At 39.2% G+C, this 20,087-nt stretch overlaps 1 protein-coding gene across 3 annotated transcripts in view; it reads right to left on the bottom strand.

Moving 5' to 3' along the window:
* The window catches only part of ltbp3 (latent transforming growth factor beta binding protein 3), a 51,219-nt gene that overhangs the window by 11,285 nt on the left and 19,847 nt on the right, over positions 1-20,087 (bottom strand). For 2 of the 3 annotated variants that reach the window (XM_044141133.1, XM_044141130.1), the window contains exons 2-17: positions 12,406-12,675; positions 11,184-11,347; positions 10,995-11,100; positions 7,058-7,144; positions 6,845-6,961; positions 5,963-6,118; positions 5,167-5,256; positions 4,221-4,234; positions 4,078-4,144; positions 3,784-3,855; positions 2,509-2,637; positions 1,609-1,740; positions 1,394-1,522; positions 1,158-1,277; positions 529-648; positions 293-415 (exon numbers count right to left, since the gene is read on the bottom strand). In XM_044141133.1, coding sequence (XP_043997068.1) covers positions 293-415; positions 529-648; positions 1,158-1,277; positions 1,394-1,522; positions 1,609-1,740; positions 2,509-2,637; positions 3,784-3,855; positions 4,078-4,144; positions 4,221-4,234; positions 5,167-5,256; positions 5,963-6,118; positions 6,845-6,961; positions 7,058-7,144; positions 10,995-11,100; positions 11,184-11,347; positions 12,406-12,675 — 1,896 coding nt within the window. The remainder of the gene's footprint in view (positions 1-292; positions 416-528; positions 649-1,157; positions 1,278-1,393; positions 1,523-1,608; positions 1,741-2,508; positions 2,638-3,783; positions 3,856-4,077; positions 4,145-4,220; positions 4,235-5,166; positions 5,257-5,962; positions 6,119-6,844; positions 6,962-7,057; positions 7,145-10,994; positions 11,101-11,183; positions 11,348-12,405; positions 12,676-20,087) is intronic. The other variant, XM_044141131.1, reaches the window with a different exon arrangement.

The raw sequence follows: 20,087 nt of genomic DNA, 5'->3' as shown, positions 1-20,087 counted from the left end.
AAAATATTTCCATGAGAGCCAAGAAACCAAGATCTTTCTGTTGTTGGAAGCGATCCTGGAAGTAATTTATGCTATAGCAGTATATTGAGCAACATTACTAATATTATATTAGGCTTGATGTAATATAGTTTAGTTCTTGCTATGAACAAAAACAATTATTTATGGTATACATTTTATCAAAGATTTTGCACAGACACCACAATAACCTGATTTGTGCTTGAGAATGTCATTTTGCCCATGCCTAGTTGATGCGAATGAAACAAAACCAAAGTTATTTTGATGTAATTTGCACCTTCACAGTGGCTGCCCTCCTGCGTGCGCTGGTATCCGGGGTAGCAGTGGCACTTGAAGGAGCCTTCTGTGTTGATGCAGCGGCCATAAGCACACAGATGAATGTCTGCACACTCGTCAATGTCTGCAGGCAAGAATTTTTTTCTTTTGTAAATGAAATGGTTTAAACCAGAGGAATGTATTTTCTAATTTAAAAAAAAAACCTCACTGTTTGCAAACGTCAGGTTTTCTACTTACCACTGCAGCTTTTGCTGTCTGCAGAGTGGAACCCCTCGTTGCAGAGGCATCGGTAAGTACCAGGGAGGTTATCACAGCGCCCGTCGGGACAGATCCCAGGCTTCTGACACTCATTAATGTCTGAAGAAAAGGGCAAACATGGGATTTTAACGTATTCCTTTTTATCACTACAGGAGCAATATGCCTTAAGAACAGAAATCTTTACCATTTCCACTGCAGAAACACAAAATTTATTTCTGGTATCTAGTGCAAAAATCTTAGTGTATTTGAAAAAAGACAAAACTAACTTATTAGTAACTTTTCAGCACAATACAGGAGCTTGTTTTAAGTCAGAAATTCCTTTATATTGATCAAAATGTAACAGTAACTAGCACTTTTTAACAATATTAAGAAATTAAAAATAAGCTCCCATATCTTGCTAAAAAAATTTGTTTTGTCTTCTTTCAAGTGCTCTGAGATATTTGCAGTAGAAACTAGACCAGAAATACTTGGTAAGATTTTGAGTTTTTGCGTTGCTTATCCACACTCTCTCCATCTCCTCACCCTGACAACTGCATCTATTCTACCCGTCAGACAGTTTTCACACAAGTATCATGTGATATTTGAAATAAAAATAAACAGACACTCACCATAGCACGTGCCAGCATGGGCCTCATAGCCGGGTAAACACGGCACACACTCATACGAGCCCGGTGTGTTTTCACACTGCTCATTAAGACAAGCATCTGGGCTCAAACACTCATTAATGTCTGGAAAAAGACCAGATTTATGCTTCTTATTTCAGGACAAACAGAGGGATTATTACCCAGATTATTAGATGATTTGCGTTGCCATCCATAATGTCAAAGTGAAAGTGTGTTTGTACCTTCACAGGCTGGGTAACGGTGGGACTTGCTCCTAAAGCCGATTTGACATTCGCATTTATAAGAGCCAGGCAGGTTGACACAGTGGCCCCCGACACCGCAGATATCTGGTTTATGGCATTCATTTACATCTGTTAAACAACACAAATGTTACAGTAAGAGAAAAAGAGAAAAACAAAACAAAACACAGAACCGCTTTGGATTTTTTTTTTTTTACCTATGCACTTCAGTCGCCCCTGCTGCACCATGTGTTTATAACCTGGGCGACACTGGCACTTGTAGGCTCCCTCTGTGTTGACGCAGCGGCCTCTGCCATGGCCGCACGGCTCCGCGTCACATTCATTATCATCTGAGGAAAAGAAAGAACGCAAAGTCGGTGCGAAATGTAATCAAGAGGTTAATAAAAGATATTCAAAGCAATTAGTGGGAAAAATGGGCTCTGCAATCTCAGAGCACATTTTGTCTTCTTTTTTCTTTTCCAAGATTGTGCTCACAGCTCAGCAGAAGAATTAGGGCACAAATAATGAAAATGCGAAGGTTATATGAGGTCTGCACCGACTTGCAGGTACCTGCCTGGCCCCCCACACAGATTTGTCTTTCATTCACAATCTAATTCCTAAAAGATTTAAATAAAACCACCAATAAAAAATAATGAGCAAGTCTCCACAGGAAAACTCATTAGCCTGGAATAATGTTAAAATTGTGAAAGTCATGTCTGCATGTCTCTGCTTGTGCTTAGGTATTAAGTAAGTTTAATGACATTTACTAACAGGTGGTTAAGTTAAATATATTTCTTGCTCTGAATTCCTTGATTCTCAAATAAATAAACACATAATTATAGGGGGTTTTAAGCAATATAAAGTGCTAAATTGCTATCAGCAGACCACTTACTTAAAATCTTTGTTGTATAAGGTGCGGTGAGGGTTTGTAAATTTTTTACTATAGTAAAACCTGGTCTAAAATCACGACCCCAGAACCAGTTTAATGTCAAAATATGCACTGGTGTTGTTAGCAAGAAGATTTGAAAGAAGATTCACTTTTTCTCCAAAATGTAATTTTTCTGCAGCCTAACAAATAAATTAAATTTTGCTTGGTTTTCTCTCCCAGTGTCTCTTACCCTCACAGATGTTCCTCTGCAGGTTAAGACGGTAGCCGGGGAAACAGTGACAGATGTGGCCGTTGGGGCTGTTCTCACACTTCCCATGACCACAAATGCTTCTGCTTAGCCCGCACTTATCTGTCTCCGCTTCAAGGGCAGAAAAGAGACCACTGGTGTTAACTCAATACATCTATGCGTGTATATACAGTGCAATGCAAAAACATTGAGACGAGAATTATACTTTGGTTGCATTCTTATGCCCTGATCAACAGTTCTCTTTCAGTTTTTTTTTTTTAGGAGTTGTACATATTTTTACTCCACTTATTGTGTCTGTCTATGACAATATGTTGCAGTGACATTAGGAACAGAAAAACTGAAAGGCAAAAAAAAAAAAAAAAAAGTGTGATGTCTAACTATGAACACCACCAGAAAGTCCTGTCTCTTAGAAATAGTACAATAATCCAACACAGATTGTTAGCGAGTGAAAAGCTTACATAAAAAAAAAAAAAAAAAATAGAAAAACTTTTACAATACATCACAATCATGCACTACTTTGTATTGCTCCGCCACAATAAATTCCCAATAATTACATTGATGTTTGTGGTTGTAAGAGGACAAAAAATGGAAAAGTTCAAGAGGCATAATTATATCTTATCGATATTTTCACTTTCACATATTTGAAATTAAGAGACGCCACTGAAAACTTAAGCAGTCTCCTATGAGTGAGAGGTAATCCCACAAATTAGATCAGATTAGAGTGACTTGGCATTGGTTTATCTTTTGGGGATGTTTTCTTCTAATGGAACAAAATCAGTGTTAATAAATTTACTTTAAATGTTTAGCAAAAAAGAAAACCGTAGCTGTGGCAGCTTTCATTGCACACAATGTGTGTGAACGAAGCCTTCAGGCTGGTTCATGCTTCGTGTTTGATGTCACATAACATGCCCAGTGACCAAAAGCATCAGCTAACTACAAAAGACATGCAGAGAAATTAGCTTCGTGTTAAACGTCAGGTTTTGGAAATGTGAGGTTAAAAAAAAAAAAAAAGCAAAAAAAAAAAACACACAAGAGTTATCATTAATGGCATTTACTGCAAGCAGGAAGTCAACATGTCATCTGTGAGAGACGGAGGCGAAGCTCGCCATGGTTACCGCCTCTCACTCTGGGTGGGTTTGCGGAGTGCTGGATTTCCCAGTTTTCAGGCGCGTGAAACATGAACCAGCTTGTATTGAGAAGAGAATAAACAAATAAGAAGCGACTCTTATGCTGGATTGGTGTTAAACTCACGTTTACCTTTAGGGTCTATTTCGAAGGGGTCATTGCCTGGGGGGATTCGGACGATTGGCGGAGGAGTGGGTTTAACAACTGTGGATCCAACAGAGGAGAAATGAACCAGCAACCATGACATGTTGATCTTTGGTCTTTGTGCTCCACAGAGGCAACATTTCTTTGCACTCTTCTGTCAGTTAGCAGCGAGAAAGAAACATTCCCCTCATTGTGGCAGCAATTGGTACATTTAGTAACTCAAGACATTCAAGTGTTACTTGCAGCACGTCTAATTTTCTTTGTGAAAGAGGGAGCGTTTACCAGGCACTCGCGGTCGGGTGGTGCTGACAGAAGTCTGCTGCACCGTGGTCGGCTCCGGGGACTTCTCCTAATCACAGGAGGGGGAAAATATTTCATGCCAGCAACAGAAAAAGCTACATTTAAAAATAGAAATGAAATCTTACCGTCACAAGTGGTGCTGAAAGGAAAAGTGGTAGAGTGAGGTTAAAACGATGAACCTCTAATAACAGGATTAAAGGCTTACAAAGCAGAGATGTTGGACATATAAACAGTGCTGGTCAGAACTTTAAATGCTTCCATTATGGGTAGGAATATAATATTGACACTGGCCTTTTGATTACACTTTTGTTCTTCTTTTAGGATGGGATGATGATGCAACACACATCTTTAATGTCTGTAATGTTCCTGGCAATAATTTAGCTGTTTATTTAAACCACACTTCTTTCTAGAACGTGTAGAGCTTATTTTAGCTTTTTAAGTTTTACATTTTTAGAAGACTCCACTTATTTCCGGTACGGTGAGTTCCACAACTACTTGTACCCATTCTGAGAGCACTTTTCATGTCTATTTAGGATCACCATCCTGTTTAAAGACTATAAAACAAAAACTTCCTTCTAGTTTGGCAGAATCTCATTGGATGGACGTTTGAAGTTTGCTCTCCTGTGAACAGCGTCACTGGGATTCAAGCAGTTTCCAGTTCAGGGCAGGCATGGGCCTTGATGGATTCTGAAGTGTTCGACATCATTCTTAATTGTTTTTTTTCTCCTTTGACAGCTTGAGTAAAACACGTAAAACGTTGATACAGTTACCTGTTAAAACTGGTCAAAAGCTCTGCCAATTCTACGAAGAAAAGTGGTTGAATGTCCAGCCAGAAGTAAAGCAGAAGCCAGTTGATGGCTTCAAAAACAAAGTACGTACATATTTGAACCTACGTGTGCAATTATGACTATCGTACATTTAAAATTGCACATGCAATTTTGTGTTTGACATTAAATTATTCCACCCAAGAAACAGAACAGCTGAAATAAATCACAAAGGGCAACATCAACATAAAACTCCCTCCTGTGACTGTATGAAAACTTATGAATTTATGCAAGTTCAAACACTCACCATGGAAGATGATGTGAGGCAAAGCCACAGTTTCTGTTATACTTTGGAAATAGTATCCTTTCCCAGCAGGGCAGATCTTATTGAAGGCCACTAAATACAGCATGAGGAAAGACACAAAGTCTAATTGTTATTTGATTGTATGCATTTACATTGATTTGACATTTATCTCTAGAAAGAGTCTACTATTTGGGATTTACACAAAAATAAACATCGTGAAACCACATTTGGATGTACAGCAGTAAAGCAAGGTTTAATCCACATGAACATATCTCCAAATATTAGAGAATTTAAAGACAGAATGTTGAGTTTTAGTTGAACCCAAGCCAAGAAAGCCTTTATTTAGCGGACAATATCCAAAATGGCAAAAGATACACAGATGGAAACCGATGACACTGGAAGCTTTGACTCATCTTGTTTAAAGAAATGAAACATTCATTTAAAAAAATTAAAACAAAATAAATAAGTCATAGCGTATTTAGGTAAAACAAACAAAAAAAAACCCCGTCATGCATGCAATATATACAACTTTTATTTTTCCAACAGAAAAATGCTATATTTCTTTCAATGAGCTGTAAAACAACGAGTAATAACCTTTGAAGCTAAAGTAAAAATGCAATCGATTATTTAAAACTCAGGGGGAAAAAAATAATAATAATAAAATAAAAAAATAAATAAATAAAACTTCTTCAACAATTTACCAAGCAACAGGAGTCAAGAAATGTGGAGGGAATTAAGCTTCATCTCTGGATGAGCTGAAACTTTTCAGTGAACGTTGTTGCTATGGCGACTGACTCACCTGTGCCCACCTGAGGACATCTCTCACATTTGCGGCCCCAGGCTTTGCCCACCGTGCAGCAGCACATCTCCTGGGTGATCTGGTTCACCAGCGGGTGCTCGCAGCCCCTGGCGTCGGACGCCAACAGGAAGCACTGCGCCTGCTCCGGCGGAGACTCTAACACATGATGCGCTTCGGTTAAAACAGTAACAAGGGAGCAATATTGTTTACTTTACTCCCTTCCCTCAAAACTCTGCTCTCGCATCGTCATTGCTTTCACATATGCTCAGCTCGTTCCTTGAAAACAGCTTCTTGCAGTCAGATTTAATGTCTCTAACAAATATTTGTTGTTCGTGTTCGAACTCTCACCTCTGCTCTCTTTGATAGTCTGGTATGAACTGTATTAGCACAAAGAGGGCAGTGACACTGAAGTCACATCGTGTCGAAATCTTATCAAGAGAACTCAAAGATGAATGCTTCAAAAAAACAAAACAAAACACGATCTCTACAGAAGATGTTAATGCACAAATATAAGATTTAAATAGGAGCAGAAGATACTTGCAGACATTAAATCTTGCTACTGTTGTTTTTATGTTTGGGAAGCACTTAGTGATTTTATTGTCTGTGATAGGCGCAATATGAATAACTTTTACTTGCTCACAAGTCTCATGATGCTCAGCAAAATGCCTTAATGTGCAGAGCATATTGGTCAGCAAGCTACTCTCTTTGAGCATCAGAGAAGAGTTCTGAGCAAGAGCAACTCAATAGATTTGAGTAAAAATAAGGAATTTGCAATAATAACGGAAGATTTATGGTTAGATGTATTTTTTTATGAGAAAGAAAAGAACTAACAGAGAGAAATTCAACCTCGGTAGTTTGAAGAGATATCATGTTATTGCTTACCAACGCATCGATTTCTCTCCAAAACAAAGCCAGATTTGCAGGAGCACTTGAAGCTGCCCAACATATTTAGACAATCTCCGTTCTGACAGACTCCCTGCAGGGTGCACTCGTTGATATCTTCACAATCAGGAGGGGAGTAGCGAAAATACAAAGGTTAGGCCGATTCGTGCAAGTGATCAGGAAAATGAGACGGCTCGTGTTTCGAGTCGTTACCTTGACAGTGAGTGCTGTTAAATCGCTTGTAGCCTTGCGGACATGTAGAGCCGTATTCTTCCACAATGGTGTGTTTGACTGACGCATCTGAGGGAGGAGGAAGCAGGAGATCCAAAATATTAGTTTCTACGTCTTACAAAACTCCTGGGTGTGGAAAAAAAAAAAAAGCTTTTAAGATTTCATACATGAACAAAACATTTAAATTGAAATCTTTAAACATAAACAACAGCATCGATTGAGGCTTGCACAAAATCTATGTTCTTTGCCACACATAGAGATACTTGTATAACATTTCACTGGTGCAAACAAATCCAAAACCAACATCTATGTTTAAAGTAGAAACAAAACTCCTTTGCTTTTGATTCTTTCAGAGGCGTGGGAGGCTTGTGGAGGCCTGCTGGCTAACTGAGGGCTGAAATGACAAAATTAATACACTTAATACTTATTCAACTCTGTCCCTGAGTTTAGGAAGCCACATGATACCTTTCATATGTTCTCCAGTTTTATCTGCACGCAACAGCTCTCCAAAGTGAATAAGCATACTGCAAAGAAAATGTTTCTGTGTATAGTCAGGATTGCCTTTTAACTGCAAGATGTTTAGTGCAATTTCATCTTATATTTCAATTTTATATAATAGCCAACTTTTGATTATTTTGACATGCCTTATAAGAAGTTTTTTTTTTTAAAGAAAAAAGCAGCTTCCATCAAACCCAGAGACGTCTGAGCTTCCACGTGAATAAAAAAAAGCTACAGCAGCGTTTTTAAACATTAGTGTCCAAAAATAGCTGCATGCCAACAGCAGGCTTTCAGACCTAGAAAGCAGCACAATGTAGAGTCTGAAAAAGAAACTGGAAAATTAGTTTTTGTCTTTTCAGTTCCTTTAGTCCAGGGGTCTTCAAAGTCAGTCCTCGAGGGCCGGCATCCTGCATGTTTTAGTTCTCTCCCTGGTGGCACCAACAACCTTTTAAGCATGTCAATGTTCTTCTTAGGCCTTCTAACGAGCCATCATTTGATCCAGGTGCGTTAAACCAGGGAGAGAATTAAAACATGCAGGACTCTGGCCCTCGAGGACCGACTTTGGGCACCACAGCTTTAGTTGAAGCGGTTTCAAAAGAACACCCCCTACAGGTATGATGACAGGAGAGACAGCCTGTAGAAAAACACTGTTAGTATTTACACTGTCTCTTGCACTCATACATAATATAACTTTAAAAATGAGCAGGTCTCATTTGTTTCAATCCCTCTTTACGCTGAAAATATTAATGAAATTCTAGCTTTTAGATCTATGTGCAGAGAATGGTATGTGGTGGGAAAAAAATAGTGATGGCAGCATCATGGTGAGGGGACGCTTGTCTCAATCAGGAAGAGAGAAGTTGGTCCGGGTCGGTAAAAGGAAAGAAATGAAGACTTGGGGAGAATTTCACCAGAGCTCCAAAAGAATGGTTCAAATCAGACAATCTTCATGTTAGAAGGGCCCAGTCAAAGTCCAGACATTAAATCAAATTAGCAAAGCATTAAAATTTACATGAAAAAAATGTTAAAACCAAGAATGTTTTTGAGAGGCTCTGTGAAAAAACAGCAGCAACTTTGCAAACAAAAAGTTTTACGTCTCTCTGAAAAAGGAAATAAACTTTGTGACTTCTTGATCGCATCTTCTTGGTTTATTTGAGAAAGAAAATGAGTGTGGTTGAGCGGTTTCTATACTGGGTGCTTGTTCGGTTACCACATTCATCCTCTGACATCATGTCACTTATTTTCCAAAACTACGTCTTTATGTGGTAAGCTATCTTCTCCCTTTGTTTGTTTTTTTATTTTGTTCCTTTCAAATATAAGTTTTATTCAAGCCTTTGACAAAAAAAAAAAAAAGTGTTTATTAAGGTCTCAACTCATATAGTTGCTTTTTCTTCTTACTGGTATTGCTTGCTAAACGAGAATCTTTTTTTCTATAAGCGAGTGAAATATTTGAGGCAGTTTTATTACAGAGCTGCGGGAACACTGCACATCGTGGAAAAAGAGAGAGAAAAAAAAAACATTGGAAAAGACGGCATGGTCGTGGCTATTTTTACTGAAAAAGAAAAAAGGAGGAGGGATTCAACAGGGCGCACATGAGTCACAAAAATGACAGCAGTGTGTGCAGGAGTCGAGTCATCTGCAGCGCCAACCAGACTCACGGTGTCAGGTTTTCGTCAAAGCCCGTATTGTCTGAGCCAGCACCGAGAGACGGAATAATGGCGGAGTGGAAAACGTGAGCGGCCAAGATTTTCCTGAAATCCAATCCTCAGCAGGATGATGACAGTGAGCAGGCGCAGAGGAATGAGCTGAAGTAGAGGCCTTTCCCCCCCCAAAAAAGTTTATTTGTTTCTGCCTCACTGTCTGTGTGTGATTCCCACAACTTCCTCTGTTTTCTCATCCTTTTTGTTTTCAACACCTTTTGCTATGTCTACAGCAGGAACCACATATTTACATACAGTCTAAGAAAAGACACTTTTCTTTCACTGTCTGCTTTTGGCCAGTTACGATCATAAAAAAATATTTCTACTGCTAAATCACTGAACTATAAGAGAGGCATTGTTTTAGTTACTTTTACTTCCTTTTATACTTTTAACATCAGAGAAAGACTTAGAGAAACTCCTGTTAGTTTATAAATAAAGAATCAAACATGGAGAACTAAGATTTAGCTTTAAAGTTTCTACTTATCAACCCAGATCAACTAGAGCATTTTGAAGTGTAGTTTTTTATTTTGCTGTGCTTGTTTTTCTTTCTTTTAGCTTTGTTGTTTTGTTTGTATTCCCTTCTAATTCATGTAAAGCACTTTGAACTGCCTTGTTGCTGGAAATGGGCTATGTAAGCAAAGTTTCTCTACCTCACCTTAAAGAGCATTTTTATCACTTTATTCAATTTCGGAATTTTAAATACTGTACACAAAAACGACAAAATTCTTTAAACAGATGGTTTTGGAGGCTGCTGATAAGTTACTTCACAACATGCGAGTTAAATTGGGGTAAACCTGTGGCTGTATTTCAAGGCAACGGAGCATCATGTCCCAAAAACAAAGGCTGTGGTGTGAAACGTGTGAATCAAAAACCTAAAAAACAAAAAAAGATCTTGCAAAGATGTTGGCTGGAGCTGGTAAGATGCGGTCATTATCCTGAGTGGCACTGCGCTAACATGGTCTGAACGACCGCTCAGTGGCGAAGAAGCCATTACTCAAAAAGCAACACGAAAAAGCCAGAAAATCCTTTGCAAATGCACAAATGGATAAGATCTTTTATTGAAGCAAAAATTGAACTGTTGGGCCAGAATAAATTTTGTTACATTTGTAGGAAACTGAAGGAAGCTTGAAGCCTGTGAACTCCATCGCAGCTATGAAATAAATAGAGAGATTGAAGGAAGAATTCAAGACCAGAAGCCAACCAGAAAGCTGTAGGAATGGGGGAAAATCAATCTTAAAAATTGACCATTGTCTATTCTGGAGGCAGAGCTGCAAAGGTGAGCTAGCAAGTTAACAAATCTAATTCTGTTGTACCACTTCAGTCAGGAGTCATTTTGTTATGAAAAGCTTAAAACATTTGACTCATGTCTCTGTTTTTAGCAAATTGAACCTCTAGCAATACCTAAATAAATTCATTTTTTTATATATATATAAAAAAATGTCCTGAACACCATTTTGGTCTTAGTGTCAACTACATGGTCCCTTTACTGTTTGTTTAACAGCATGTGGATTTTTTAATGAAAAGCAATGTGGCTCAATGAATCATTATTTTATATCTGAAGAACATTTTCCACAGTTTTTGATTTTGCTGGAATACCTTATTAAAAATGTCCACTGTTAGCTCTGAACTTGAAGTACAGTGTTAAAATTAAAAATAGGAGTTTATGACATCTGAAAAGCCGGAATGGGAACAATAAAATGTATTTTATAGCCAGCATTACTCACTTGGTAATTTGGGGCACTGGTAGCACTTGTTCTGTCCCCATGAGTTTCCCACACTGCCACAGCAATCCTCCTGATTGGTCAGGACGGGAAGCGGCGTGCTGTTGCACTGAAACGATTAAGAAGCCTCATCAGCGGGTTTGACGTGTAATACTTTACAGTGGTGACCACAGCATGAGTTTTTATACACACGGCTTGTTTGGGTGTTGTCTCCTGAAAGCAGCGGCCCTTCGGTTTGTGTCTCGGTGGGAAGGGCCGCATTGCTATTTTGTGAGGAGGTTTGGAGTCCGATTGGTCGTGAGGCTGAATGATGACCGAGGTGTCTGGTGTGTGGTGAACACGAACGTTAATCTGCACTGAAAACAGAGAAAAGGAACAGGCCGGGTAAAAATGAGACAAACAGCAAAAGCGTTTCTTACAATTCTTCACCTTTTGTTAAGTCGCAACCACAAATGTATTTTCGTGTACAACTCTGGAAAAAAAATTACGAGTCCACTGCACTGAACCCCATTGAAAACCTCCAGGTCATTCCACCAAATACTGATTTCTGAACTCTTCCCGAGTTAAAACGGTAGTATTGTTGCTTCTAAATTAATATGAACTTGTTTTCTTTGCATTATTTGAGGTCTGAAAGCACTGCATCTCCATTTCTCATTTTCTGCAAAAAAATACCAAATTTTTGCTTGAAATTTCAGCAACATGTTGTCTGTAGTTCACAGAATAAAACAATATTCATTTTACTCAAACATAAACCTATAAAAAGTACAATTCACATGTACTTACCCTTATCAGTGTCTATTATTCAATTTACAGAAATGCAAGTTTGTAACATTTCATTTATACACTCCAGGGTTTCCCTGGCAGGCTTTCCTTGGGCGCCCACTAGTCAAAAAATTGCTTATTTATTTTAGTTTTTTTAAATGTTTGAATTTTTTAAGACCTTGTAGTCTGTATTCAAGCATTAATCTTAAAATAATATATAATTATCAAGTGATATTTTTAAAATTTTCTGTCAACTTTAAACATTTTTTAACTCAAAAACACGGCGGGCCGCTGGATGAAAGACTGCCCAAGCACACAACCACCAGGGTTCGCAAGTTTTCTGCACTCTGATGGAAAACTTTTTTTTTTCTCCTAAAACTTATTTTTGGATGACAAATATTAACAGAAATGAACTGATGATGTCACAAAAATATAATCAATTTAGTGAGAAGATTGGATATCTCTGAATCAAATTTGAATAAAAACCTGACGCGATCGAGAAAAATGGACGTCATTTTTGGATTCAGCAGTGCAAAAACAGTCCTAATTCAGTTGAAAAAACATAAACTTACAAAACATAGTTTTTGAAATCCAGTGTTATTATTTATCATGACAAATTAAACCCAAATATGTTGAAGTGAGCAACGATTACCTTCTGATGAGTGGTGCCCCACTTGTGACAGGGGCAGGGTGAAAACGGAGTGTGTTTGTGTCATCTGGGTGCGTCCCATGGCCGTGAGCTCCACCAGCTTTTGGCCATCAGGCTTCAGGCTAGCTGGATACACGGGCTGCCTGTTGCCGTGCGCCGCCTGCGCTTGCTGTAGTGGAAATTGGCAGAGTCGGCCTGTGAAGCCAGGCGGGCAGAGGCAGTGGTTCCTGGAACTGCACACCCCTCCATTCATGCACGTCAGAGGACACACGACTGCAGAGAGGAAGAGAAGAAGACACTCAGAGGTGGAGAAACTCCCACAAGCCAGACATAAAATCAACGCAGGCATTACTTACTATGTGATTTACACACCAACCATTTAGCTTAAGAAATGGATGCCTCGTATATTGTAGCGTATGTACACATGTCAAACAGGCAGATGAAGAAAAAAACTGGAATAAGTAGGACCATATTCTGTTTGAACTGTAACGCCATAAAAACCAAATCAGCTTGACGAACTGAAAGGTCCCTGAAAACCAGCCAGGCAAGTGAGAGAGCAGGTAAAGTCATTGATCTGTGTAACGGCTTTATTCTGACATATGGGAAAGATCTGGAGTTCTGTGGGAAACCTGCTGGCTCCAGAGCGCTTCAAAGCGTATATACTACGTACTGCTGTTTTACTGGGTTTTCTCCGTTGTGTTTATTCAAGAGCAGGGCGTCTGAAACTTCAACTACAGACCAGCGAAAGTTAAAGAGCTAAAGAGAAAGCAGAAAGACGTAAAGAAAAAAGGAAGATTTCACACGCAGATTGAACTACGTGATACAACAAGTGATGATTTTGTGAATTGGACAAATAAATCTGCTGCGGTGGATTTCCTTCAACTCTAATTTAACCAGCTTATATAGCAAATCATCAAGCAACTTTAAATGTGGAAAAAAACATATCCACCCACCACCAGAGTTCACATTTAAGAAATCAACCAGTTATGTCAAAAGAAACGTGTCACACAACCTGAAGTAGGTTAAAACATCTCAAAAAGCAACACATCCTGGTCCAGTTGGAAGAAATTCATTTTGGAGATCCAGCGGAAATGAAGAAAACTGAACAGGGGTGATCCTTCCCTGGAGTGGCAAGCGTAACAAAATTACTTCAAGAGCAAATCAATGAATCATTTAGGTCACAAAAGAACCCACAACAACACTGCAGACCTCAGTTGTTTTAGAAAAGGTACAACAATGAGAACGATGCTGGGTAAAAAAACAACAACACTGCTCTATAAAAAGAAAAGAGGCTTTTATTACATTTACCAGGTAACATGTTGAGGCTCTTTAGAAGATCTTAAACAGGGAATTTATGCTTGACAGTTCTCCAATGTAGCTGAATTAAAACAGTTCTGCAAAGATGAATCGGAAAGACTTCCTTCTCTAACACCACCTATGGGACGGAGAACTAAACAACAACCATTGACCATCAACCTACCATTTATCATTATTTAAATCAAACCAAATTTCTACTCAGTTCTTATGTGGATAAGTTTTTCTTCTCTTGCAAACCATAATTATTTTTTGTACTTTTACACTCCTACTGCAAACGTGATTAAAAAGACAAACAAATATTTTCTCAGAGTCAGGGCAAAAGCAAGGTTCTCCTTAAAACTCCAACAAATTCATATCTAACCTTCTGAGGGATGCGTCATATTTTAAATAATGTTTTTTTTTTTTATCTATATATGTTGCAGATTGTAAATGCCATTTTAACTGCTTCAAGATACAAGTATTAATGTAAATTAAAAAGATCTCAGATTGTAAAAGTAAGACATTTAGTTTCTGAAAATCTGTGGTGTCTTAATAGGTTCCTGCCATGCAAAGCAATGGCAGGAACCTATTACTCTACACCAGGGGTGTCAAAGTCAAATGGACGGAGGGCCAAATAAAAAATTTAGCTACAAGCCGAGGGCCGGACTGATCGAATGTTCATTGAAATTTTTTTAAATGACGCATATAGTCTAGTAGTGAACCTAATTAAACCTACTGAAAACCTAACAAATATATTCCAATATGATCAGATAAATAAAGCAATATTTTCTTATGGCTCTGTCAGTAATCTTTAATTTTCAACAGACACAACTGAAATATTTTTAAAATATAATTGGATTGAAATACAATTAAATAAAGTGCAAAACTCTATTAATCAAAAACAACGCTTTCATCAAGGAGAAGTAATATGCAGTGAAAACAAATATTAAACTTTAACTTTTAAACTTGAACTGAGTAAAACCTCTACATATAAACTCTAAACCTTGTTTGAAACCCCCGGTTCTCAGTGTCCACCTTCCTTTTTGCCATTTTTGATGGGTATCTGAAAGTTAATTTTACAGTTATGCTGATGACTGCTGTGCTAATAACCCTTCTAGACCGGACGTGTCGCCGGCGACACATCTAAATTTGCAGTACCGTAATTCCGCCACACGTAGCGCTAAGTGGAAAAATTCCAACGGTTTCTGAAAGGGGAGACGTTGCACTTTCCAGCAAGTATCGGGTTAATACGGTAACTTCGCAGCTGCAGCTGCAGAGAGTGTAATTAATCCGGGGGGCACTCGTTTAATAGACGGTATATTTCGGCAATAACTTGGTGGATATTGAAAGTTCCGGTTGTTATGGATACATGGGTAAGTACATCATCTCACAGAACATTTAAAGAACTACTTACAGTTCAAATAAGGAAGATATTTTTTTTCAGACGGGGTGCCGGCTTGCTGCGGTCTGCGGGCCGGTTCTAATAATAAATCAAGATCATCTCAGGGGCCGTAAAAAATCTTCTCGCGGGCCGGATGTGGCCCGCGGGCCTTGACTCTGACATATGTGCTCTACACCCAATAAGGTGTCTCTTTATTATTATATAGTTCTTCTTCCGTCACCCTAAATGCGGCTCTCATACCGCTGCGTACACCTCTACAAAAGTGGTATCAAAACATGCGGCTTGATCCCGGGAGGGGTGCTATTATTTTTAGTGGGATGCTGAGTTAACGTGGCGACAAAAAAAGTAAAAAAACGACCCCCAGAACACTAAGGACCTCACCAGCTGCTCCATTGTTGTGTATGTGGCCAGGCAGTCACTAAATCCTAAAAGCACCCTATTTTTGAGATCTTCCTGTGTTGTCATACATTCACTTAGAAATGTCATTTAAATTTAATTTTGTAGATACGTCCCTCATCTCTTCTAAAGTGAAGACGGCACATCGATACTATTTACGGTTTGTCCATAAATTGTCTCTAAGTGACCCAAAGTTTTTTGATTTTTTGGGAAACTAGAGTGGAGGAGACACGCCGTACAGTGAAGAAACTGAGTGCCATTTTCAACCCAAATCATTTTTTAAATTGCTGTCATGGCCACAAATATTGCCCTATTGGTATGAAACTCGGTCATGACTTTGATACGCATGTCTGCTCCGGTAAAATGTTTTTGCAATTTCTCTAGGACGTATGGCTTTCTGTCAATGTGCTTCAGAGTACAGTGATGCGACAGGATTTTCTGCCTCTAACAGAGACTTCTCTGCCTGCACGACTCACTCCAGCTGGTAGATGAGTCGTGACAGTTAATTACCATAGCAACGGCTCTTGGCTGCTTGGAACTACAAATACGCATCACTGTAGTTCTAAGGTGGAGAATCAGTGGAAACAGAGGAGGACCTGCAATTTAGAACTACTTGTGTGTTAGTGCACTGCTGCAGGTGGTGCAATAATATTATTATTCTGCATTATCTTTTTTTCTCAGGTTAGGGAACTGCCTTGCAAAACAAGGCAGTTCATTAGCATTAGCCTTTTAGCTTAAATAAGCTATTACCTATTTTCTTACTTATTAGCAGTGATGTCAGTAACGCGTTAATTTGTAACGCGTTATTGACGTCGGACCGCTTTTTTCAGTAACGAGTAATCTAACGCGTTGCTATTTCAAATCGAGTAGTCAGACTACAGTTACTTATCAAAATCACTGTGCGTTACTATCTTCTTTTGTTATTTACCGTAATCGTATTTCCTCTACTCGTCTTGTCGAGTGACCGACGTCTCTATGCGACAGAAATGTAAACAATGGAGGAAGATTTTGTTGGTGGAAAAACTGGAACTATTTTCAGTTTCTGTCGCCAAGTCCGATTATTATAAGCGGCTTTGGGCTTCATTTTTTTAAGTCGCTTGCAGATTTAATGAGTGGCGGGTTGCGCCTTTTTGGGCTCGTTTTTGAACGTGAAGTTGCTCATTTGGGCTTGGGAATAAGCAGAGACTCATAATAAATCCCAGAATTTGTCCGTCATTAAGGTAGTTTTACTCAGTCTCTCCCTGTTCATCATTTCCCCGATGATCCGTCCAGCTGTGTCTTTGTTAATGTCAAGTTAAGGAATGATGTCGAGCTTCGCGTTGCGCTCCAGAAAACTGCAAACATCGAGACCAATATGAACAGCGCAATAAACGTGAAAATAGCCGCGAATAAACGTGTCCGTAGTTGGCAATAGTTACAATGGCAACTTAACGCCATTATAATTATTAATATTACGATAAGTGTCACAAATCTGTGTAGCCATCTGAGTTGTGGAACTGCAGGAGGAGATCTGGGCGCTGAGCTTTGAGACCAAACGCAGGGCCGTAACGCAGAACCTGGAGGCTGGGGGCATTTAGGGGGGGGGGCTTTAAAATCCTTCTTGGAGTTTTCCAGACAACAGTGGACCACATAAATTACTCACGTTTGTTATTTTTTTGTACTGTTTTTTTCTACAATCTCCTCTTCAGTTCAGCCTTATCAGTGGAGACACATTGTTGATGTTACCATTATAAAATAGATTACAATTAAGTATTGACAAAGCTCAATGTGATTTTCACAGGAGGCAGAGCGTTGTTGTTAGCAGCTGCTGAAAGTAACTAAAAAGTTACTTTTAGTGTAACTTAGTTACTTTCCAAATCAAGTAGTCAGTAATATAACTAAGTTACTTTTTCAAGGAGTAATCAGTAGTCCGATTAAAGTTACTTTTTCAAAGTAACTATGCCAACACTGCTTATTAGCCATGTTTAGTATACTGAATGGAGTAAGTTAATCATGGACAACATCCTAGTGATGGCCCTCATGCTACTGACAGCATTTAGGCTTATGTTAGCATTTTGGCTAATGTAAGCCAAAATGCTCATTTACATTTTACCTGATGTTATGTAGCTAAAATGCTAAATGCAATTTAGTTAAATGTTAAAATTAGCATTTAGCTAAAATTAGCAAATGCTAAAAGATAAAACAGGAGGAAGCTCTCAGAGAAAGGCTTCTCAAAGAGGCCGAAGAGGCAAAGAGGGAATTAGAGAGACTAGAGAGAGAAGAGAAGTCCAGTGATCCAGTAGATGTTAACCCTTCAGTCATTGCTTCCAAGTTTCACGAGAATGTGAAATAAATTAAGAAGAAGACTTTGCAACAAGAGTTTGAGGAGTTAAAGGTGACCCACCTCCTCAGCCGGGAAGCATTTATAGCTGGGATACAGGCTGAGAGAAAGAAAGATGAGGCCCTCCAAGAAGAACTGGACCAACTCCAGACTTCCTACAAGGAGCTGCAGTCCAAGTATGAAGCCGAAGTTACTCTGGTGAGGCAGGAGGCCGAGACAGAAAAGTTTTATGAAGCGAGGCTGAGTGAGGAACAACGGCTGCTGGAGAATCTGAGAGCTGAAAAGGATGAAATGATTCAAAAAATGTCACAAAAGATCACCGTCCTGGAAGAGAGTGAGAAACTCCTGCAGAAAGACCTGACTCAGCTCAAACGTTCATACAATGAACTGAAATGTAACTACGAAAGTGATGTTTCTGAGCTAAAGCAAGACCTGGAAAGATATCGGCAGGAGGCGAGACGTGAGAAAGACGTCAAGTTAGAAAGAGAGGAGAAGAATCTGCAGCTCATCAACAAGCTGAGAGCTGAGAAGGAGGAGGTCTCCCAAAAAAATGGCAAGAGAAATCACAATCTGGCAAAAGAGAGAGAAGAAGATGCTCCTTGAACTGGATCAGGTTCACGTTTCTCACCAGGAGGTGAAGAGTAAATATGAAAGAGACATTATGGATATAAAGCAGCAGGTTGAAACCTACCAGGAGCAGATAAAGCAGGAGAGAAAAGATCACCTGGAGAAAACAGAGGAGGACAAGGTCCTTCAGGACAACCTGAGAGCCGAGTTTGCTGTCCTCAGAGAAAACACAACAACAGAGATCAAATCCCTGCAAGAGAAGGAAAGAAATGCCCAGGCTGAGCTGGAGAAGTTTAACGTTTTGTACCAGGAGCTGAACGTTTGTTATGAAACAGAAGTAACTGCAATGAAACAACAAGCAGAGAAATATCAGCAGATCAGTTGTCTGAAAAATGATTTAGAAAGAGCGAAAGAGGATCTAATGCAGCCAGACACTCTGAGAGATGAGGAAGAAGATTTACAACCAAAACCAATCACAGTTTTCCAAGAGATGGAGGAAACCTCTCAGAACCAAGTGGACCCGGTTAAAGTCTCAAGTCCAGAGGTTTCTTCAGAAGAGGAACCCTTGGGAGAACATTTATCAGGTTGTTCAACAGATCCAAAATCCTCAGAAGAGACAGAGATCCCTGCAGAAACCGTCCTGGAGGATCTGGACCATCCAGACACTGAAACCATGCAGGACGGCAAATAAGAAAAAATCTAAATTTTCCATTTGGAAAAAAGTTCGAAAGACTCTGGGATTGAAGAAGCCAAAAAAGAAACAAAAGAGTGAAGGACATCAAGAACATGTTTAAAGTTCTTGATTTTGATATTTAGGGAGGGAGAAAGACGAGCAAGAGAGGAAAAGAGGAATCAAACCCATGGAGGTTGTAGCCTCTGTGAACGGGGCGCCATGCCATGCTCCGTCAAATTTAACATTTAAAATGGAAAAGTTTGTCCCCCATTAACAGACTAGAAATTAGATCCCTTCCCAACCCAATTGGAAAAAAGGTGGGCAGCACGGTGGTGCAGCGGTTAGTACTGCGTCTTCACAGAGACCATCTGTGTGGAGTTTGCATGTTCTCCCCGTGTTTGCGTGGGTTTTCTCCGGGTGGCCCGGTTTCCCCCCACATCTCCTAAAACATGTCGGTCAGGTCAGTTGGTTGCTGTAAATCGCCCCCAAAACACTTTCAGAAACTCCAAACAATAAAGTTCAGTTTTAGGCTTATTTTGGCTTACATTAGCCAAAATGCTCATTTACATTTTAGCTGATGTTATCATTTAGCTAAAATGCTAAATGCAATTTAGTTAAATGTTAAAATTAGCATTTAGCTAAACTTAGTATTTAGCTAAAATTAGCAAATGCTAAAATTAGTGTTAGCTAATGCTAAATTTAGCTAATCTTAGCATTAACAAAAATTAGCTAAATGCTAATTTACCTAATTAGCACTTAGCTAAAATGCTAATTAGCTCAATTAGCATTTTGACTAATATTAGCCAAAATGCGAAATGTCTTTGCTAATAGTAACGTTTAGCCAAAACGTTAGCATGCTGGCTAATTTTAGCTCATACGCTCATTTTAACATGCTGAATGGCGCAGGTCCGTGTCAGTCCACGTTCTCGCGATTCTCCTCATGCTGTCGATCGTGCTGCAGCTTTCTATGGCATCAACGCTAACTTTCAGCGTCGGAATGCCGGGTCCAGACCGACGGGCGCACTTTGGCA

This window comes from Gambusia affinis, linkage group LG15 (assembly GCF_019740435.1).
Source record: "Gambusia affinis linkage group LG15, SWU_Gaff_1.0, whole genome shotgun sequence".
Lineage (NCBI taxonomy): Eukaryota > Metazoa > Chordata > Actinopteri > Cyprinodontiformes > Poeciliidae > Gambusia > Gambusia affinis.
This window is presented reverse-complemented; position numbering and strand designations above follow the sequence as displayed.